This window comes from Cariama cristata, unplaced genomic scaffold (genome assembly GCF_000690535.1).
Source record: "Cariama cristata isolate BGI_N322 unplaced genomic scaffold, ASM69053v1 scaffold12281, whole genome shotgun sequence".
Lineage (NCBI taxonomy): Eukaryota > Metazoa > Chordata > Aves > Cariamiformes > Cariamidae > Cariama > Cariama cristata.
Genome location: NW_009599899.1, coordinates 2025 through 8864, shown reverse-complemented (window position 1 = coordinate 8864; position 6840 = coordinate 2025). Strand labels below are relative to the sequence as shown.

Here is a 6840-nt window from a genome sequence, read left to right as displayed (position 1 = left end):
TTTTTGACTTTTTGATCTGTTTCAAAGGGACTTCATTATGATTGAGAAGATTCTTTTATTTCTTTAAAATCCATTAAAAATAGCAATTCTTCTTGAAAAATCTAAATCTACCTGGCTTGAGTTCAGCTGTTTTGATAAGCATTCTAAAAAAAAGTTAAGGAAGAATAACCGCACTTTCAAAAGTACCATGTGCAACTTTGTAATAATTATGCATTCACGGGCAACTTTCCCAAATTAAAATAGCGTGAATCCAACCATTAGAAAGAATTCAGCAATAGCAAACCAAAGCTATTTGCAAATGAACAAACCAACCATACCAGTGTTTTTACTCCCTAGTACCTGCCACCAACCTTGAAGCATCCAACTAATGCACACAGTGGAGTTGACAGTTCAAGAAGTTTTTATTTCACAGTTATGGTGGGTGCAAAGCCAGAAATTAAAAGAGAAGAGCATGGAACAGATTAAAAATCATTCTAAGCAATCCCTTATCAGCATCTTTGTAACACACAAAAACCCACGAACCCCAACCACCCCATGGTGGGTTGTGGAAACAATATGGCAGACATAAGACAGGAAAAGATTGTATGAACAGAGACCTGACTTGCACATGCTGTAATGTACCCACTTGTTATGAATTTAAGGACTGTCCCTTGAAGTTACAGAAAAGGGTAGAAGCTTTCTGAGAAGGTATTGAGTCTTTTTTTTCCTTAGATACTTTAAAGTGACTATATATCCTGGTAAGAGTGGTCAGTAGTATGTATTTCCTAGTATAGCTGTATCAGTTTGAATACAGAGCGTGTTATTCCTCCTCACTCAATCACCTGTGCCTAACAATTCCTCATGTGTCAAAAAGGTCTGTTTGGCAGCCTGCTTCTTGTGTCCCACCAGTAACAAAGCTGCTTCAGAATCAGCTGAGCTGTCATCATTGCTGGTGATGCTCAAGGCAGGAAGGTCTCTAGTTCACAGTTCAGATGCTGTACTTACCTTACAGTGCTAACACACATGTCCTAGGAGACTTGTACCATGGCAAACAGGAAGCAGAGATGTTGAATAAGCAATAGCTATCCTGAAGCTCATTATTTTCTGCCATAACCGCACTTTAAATTGAGAAGCATGGCATATAGAACTTGTTTTCTTCCTTATTTCTTAAAAATATTCACCAATACTTGAGTATTTCAGGGACCACTCCACTATGATAGATGCACATATACCTCCTATTTATACCTTACCTGACTTCAACCAACCAACCATCCCTGTGTAGATACCTATTTTGTATGATTCTTTGGTAGAGAAAACAATTTTTATTTTAATCGGTGCTTTTGGCAATGACTTGCTGCAGCATAGAATGAGATGACAAAAGCCTTTGTTTTCTTAACCGCTGTATATATGTAAAAGGCTGTCTGGAGATACTGTGAGATTTCTGTGTGTTCTTAATAAAATGCAGTTATCATGAATTAAACTGTATTATTTTCAGAATGAAACTATTTTAAAAGCCAAACTAGTCTTGATGTAAAGAAAACTGGACAAAGACTGTGTTTGCACATACCTGGTGCAAACCTGCCCTAGTCTAATTCCTTGTTTCTCTCTGCTGATCTTCTCTCAGCTTTAGCGGACGACTAAAGTGCACTCCCATGGGCACAGGATGTTTACTCCTTCAAAAGATGGCTAAAACAATCTTCCAGACTCCCTCCTGTGACACAGTTACTTGGTCATTTCCCCAGTGCACGTTCTCAGGACTTTGTGGGCTTTTTGCAGCATAGTCAATATTCTCAGGACACTCTTAAGCGCAAGACTCTGCTCTGCTGAGATGTAATTTATTTTCTGAAACGTTCTCCCCATGTCTCAGCAAATCTTCCTGCTGCTATAATGCTCCTCAAAGCCCTTGACCACTTCTCCTCCCTGTGAAGAAACAAAACCTGACCAGATCACACTCTGAGCCATAGGCAACTCAAGTACACCACATACTGCATGGTTCTTAGTCAAAGGACCTCCGCTGTAGTCATTTACACAGTCACAGTCACAGGGCCTGCCACTGTTGTTAATAGCCAATTTCTGCCCCTGCCCCAAGACCTGCCCTTCCCAGTTCTGCCTGGACTTGCAACCAAACACAGTTTGCACCAGGGTGCAGCTTCACTAACTTCAGAGAGACCTACCAACTTACATTAGGGCAGCACTGGAATTAAAAATCTGGCCAACTCTAACATTTAAAGTATTTATGAGAAATAAAACCATAAAAAATGAAGTAACCTAGACAATGTTACCCAAAAGCCAGTGGCACATCCCCAAGCTGCTGCCTTTCACTTCGACAGCCAGAATACTACCCGTGACAGGAGCTAACCTGTGTCTCAAACTTTATAGCACTGTGAGAAAAAAAAAAAAAAGTCACACACACCTTATCTCTACTCTATTGCCACATGTTTTAATTACAGATTTTGTAGACAACCATAGTACAGCATTGTTTGCAAATTAAGCGTAACCCCTAGGCTTCTGCCAACTTGCTGGTTTAGCTCTTGTTTTGACATTTCAATCATCTCAGTTACATTACTAAGGAGTCATGGGAAAAAAAGAGAGAAAAATACCAGTTAAAGGTTACAGTGACTTTTAGCTCATTGACAAAGAAGAATTTCCCAACCTTAAGTTACCCCCAAGAGCACAGATCAATAAAACTTTATTCACATAGGCATTACCATCATTTTCAACAGCACATTTTCCTCATTCTCAGAGCAACTGATGTGGGCCTATTAATGCCACATCTTTCCCATGCCCTGTGTCGCCATGCCCCTGCCCCATTCAGCAATGGGTCCACATTTTCCCTGTTTTCCTTTTGTTACTTATGTACTTACAGAAGCCCTTCTTGTTGCCTTTGACATCCCTCAACAGATTCAACTCCAGGTGGGCTTTGGCCTTCCTAACTGCATCTTGGACAGTGTTGCTGCATTCCTCCCAGGTTACCTGTCCCTGCTTCCCCCGTCTGTATCCTTCCTTTCTGTGTTTGAGTTTTGCCAGGAGGAACTTGTGCATCCATACAGGCTTCCTGGCATTTCTGCTCATTGGGAAGGACTGTTCTTGAGCTTCAAGGAGGTGATCTTTGACTATCAATCAGCTTTCTTGGACCCCTCTTCCCTCCAGGGCCCCGTCCCATAGGACTCTTTGAAGCAGATCCCTGAAGAAGTCAAAGTCTGCTCTCCTATGTTGTATTTCATTAAATATAATTGAATGTGACAGTATATTTTAATTTTCTGTTATTTTCTTTCTGAAATTCTCCTGTGGATCAGGAAGTTAACCATCCCAGCCCACACATCAGTTTTGGTATTTAGAGTGGTATATGCTTTTTTCAAACAAAGGGTTAAATAATAGAAACAAAAAATACGTGTATTTTTGGCAATTCGGCCAAGGTTACATGATGATTTTACCATCATTTTCAGATCCACAAAAAAATAAACGTTTGATGCATGTTCTTGCCTCCCTTTGCCCTATTTCCCCAGAATTCTTTTCTGGAGAGGCAAGGGAAAACCTTTTCTGTCTGAGTCTCAAAGGTCCTGCTCACCTGTCTTCACAGCAGCGGATTTCAAGGTTCACTTCTGTGCTTGAGCTGACATTTTCTGTAACAACGTGAGCCTGTGCGGGCCTTTAGCCCTAACATCACTGTACTGCTGCACCACTTTCTACTCATCTAATTAAAAAAAGCCATGGGGCAGTTTTGCTTCCTTTTCCATGTGTCTCTCTGAGTCCTGCTGCAAGTTTGTGGCCTTGATTTTTTTTTACTATTTTATTCCACTTGATTGTGGAGCTGTCTTCCTCTGCTCCAGGATTTCTTGACAACTTTTGTACACTTCTATCAAGCAGTCCAGACGTGGCTTGGAGCTCTAGAATTTAAGTCAAACAACAAAGAATCAGACTGAACTGGCTGTAAAAGAGCTGGAAAGCTTTAACTTCCCACTAGTGAGATTGTCAGGCAGAGAAAGGAACGTGGAGATAGCTGACACAAAGTTGACTATCAGAAGCGTGCATATATGAGGAATGCAACAACAAGGTATCTGTAGTTGATTAGCTTCTCACATTAAGTCAATGGAGAATAGATTTCCCTTTTACATGTTTGCTGAGAAATAATCCATCAAACTCCAGGAGGTGTTCAATGCAAGTTGGTGATATAGGAATGCAAAGCCATTCCATAAGCCGTACCTGCTCTGTAATGAAAAACACCAGTCCCTAAAGCTGTCAGGTCAAAACATACAGCACCATTCTCAGTTAGCCTGAATCTCTCACCAAATCAGAGATCCTCCTCTTTCTCAGCTCACAGTTCACAGTGATAGCATGGAAGAACATTCACACCTCCCAGCCCATTAACCTCTCTATTAGGCCATACTCCCTCTAGAGACCTACCAAACAGCAGATTTCCATAGACCAACCAACCCTGAAAAATCTACCTTCAGGACAGGGAATTTAGATACCTGTCCCTTGGCCTCTGTTAGTACTGTCAACAGAAGGACAACGGAAGGTTAACTGAAAACATCATTTCACACAAACAGCGAACGGTGGTCAAAGTGTAACGATTTTCCATCACTTCTAACCTGGACCAGATTAAAACCAGCAAGGAGGTGAAAGTTTCCCAGTCCCACAGTCCCTATGGTCCCATGACTTTTGAGCTCCCAAAACAGCATTACTGTGTAAAGTCCACCAAACGCCTCTCCTTGCAAGTGCTGCTTATGAGAACAATAGGTCAATTCAGTGGAGAAGTTCTCTTGGGCTCAGTGACACGGTAAATTGTGGTTTTGAAGGCTGACATAAGTTAGAGGAACCAAATGAAGGAGATGCAATAAAGTTACTAATTACTGCTCTTTCAAAACTAAGTAACATACTAACTTGCACGTTAAAGTGAGAATGACTGACAGGTAATGAACTGCAAACTGGCACAGTTCTTTCTGTACCTCCTTTGCTGGTGGAGTCAACTCTACCAATACTAAGATATTTCCATGAAAATAAAACTGTTCAGAGTTGAGGCAGAAAAAAAAAGAGAAACTACACAAATGCCAGGCAGCCTCTTTGAAGCTGGAAAGGAGCATGTATAACTAAAACCAGTTCCTGATTGCAGCTCTCTGGAATTTATCAGTTGTTGATTTCCAGCAAATCCCTTTTTTTCCCCTGACTATGTATGAAATACTTAATTTATATTATTGTTGGTAAACATCTTTACATTTGTGGGACTGAGTTAGCAGCAAGTATCAATGGAATAGTCTCTTACACCTGTAAGTATTTAGCTGAAGACTAACTGTATCCAGTCATAAATTGCATGTGGACTACAAAATGATCATCACCAGCAGCTTGTGAATTAAAAGGGACTGAGAGGGCTATAAACCTCAGCAGTCTAAGGTGTGAGGTACTTCTGTACTATTTACCACCACTCAGGGATCAGGGCATCGTTGTGTTAGGCATCTACACACAGAAAGAAAATCCATACCAAAAATGGAATTATGAACAGTCAGAGTAAGTTAGCAAGAGAAGAGAAAGGGGAGACAGGGTAATGATAAAGCAAACAAGTTATTATACATTAAGCAAATTGCTCACAGCTTGTACTGTGATCTTTGTCAGTGGGTGAGACAGAGGAAGTCATTCTAATGCCAAGGAGGTTTTTATGAGCACTTTTGGCACACAGAGCTGAGAGAAAAATCAACTGCAGCACAGTGCCATAGTCTTGATGGTAGCTCTGAGCATAAGACTACACAGAAAGCCGTATGAGTCCTCAGTACCCTACGTGAGCCAAAGACTTGTAGTTCGTGCAAACTCTTGGCTGGGTTCAGATTGACACAGCTCCCTGTTCTTTGAATGAAGGGCAAATGAAAAAACCATCCCCAGTATGTAGTTCTATGAGACTCCTGATACTACCCATTCCACAATGCTGTAAAGACCCACCCTGAAGGCCCAGTCAGGGAAAGGCAACAGTCATCAACAACCTGTACTGGAATAAAGATATGCCTGGACAACTGGCGCACACACACAGACCTCAGATCTGGATTTCTACACCATTCAGTCAAACTCACCTGAAAAAGTGGCACAACCTCAGATATTCCCTGAGGGTCTCCAGGGTCCTGGAGGAGGATGCACAGATAGTAGATAACTTTTTGCTACAAGACAAACAGACAAAATCATCGGAGTTTGAAAATGCTATCAAAATGCCTGGAGTTATCACAGAAAGAGGATCTGTTTCAACTCATTGCGCTGAAGGTTAATCACTCCAGGCCACAGTCAAGTCTACAAATTTATATCTACAGCTTTCCTCCCTTCACACAATAAAAAAAAAATTTACCTGTGTTTTTTTCTATCAAACTTTTCACCTGAAAAGAACATACACATGCTGGAAGGGTAAGGTCTGCTTTTCTACAGGAGCTTTGCAGAAAACCCCAGGAATAGGAAAAAACATCTCTTGTGTTGTCTATCTTCTTATCTCTGTCTTGACTACTTACGGAGTTTGGCATCAGGATTTGTAAGAACAGTACAATACAAAGAACTAAAACCACTAGCTCAGTGTCGGTGGCATTATCTAAGGGATAGATTTGGCTTTTTGAGGTTATTTGTTTGGCTTGAGTTCTTCTTTAAAGGTGAGAGAACAGATAAGAGAATAAAGAGAGAAACCTGAAACAAATCTGCTGATGTCAATAAAGCTATGGATGGTGCTGTGTTTAATTGCTCTGGAAAATCACGTTCATGCAAATATAATGGATGTGAGCATGCCCACAGATACACAAGAAGAAAGACTGTGTATGATTACCATATGGATGGCTTCATTGATAACCACATCCTTCACTTGACCCATCTCAATGAAGGTTGTGCTCTCTTTCACTG

The 6840-nt window shown here is 40.9% G+C and overlaps 1 protein-coding gene across 1 annotated transcript in view; it reads right to left on the bottom strand.

Annotated features, from left to right (window-relative positions):
* Positions 1 to 3764: 3764 nt before the first annotated feature.
* Positions 3765 to 6840, bottom strand: part of PIGH (phosphatidylinositol glycan anchor biosynthesis, class H) — a 5090-nt gene continuing 2014 nt past the window's right edge. Inside the window, 4 exon segments of the mRNA XM_009709847.1 lie at positions 3765 to 3866; positions 6039 to 6122; positions 6767 to 6837; position 6840. The exon segment at position 6840 is cut by the window's right edge and continues 156 nt beyond it. Coding sequence (XP_009708149.1) covers positions 3765 to 3866; positions 6039 to 6122; positions 6767 to 6837; position 6840 — 258 coding nt within the window.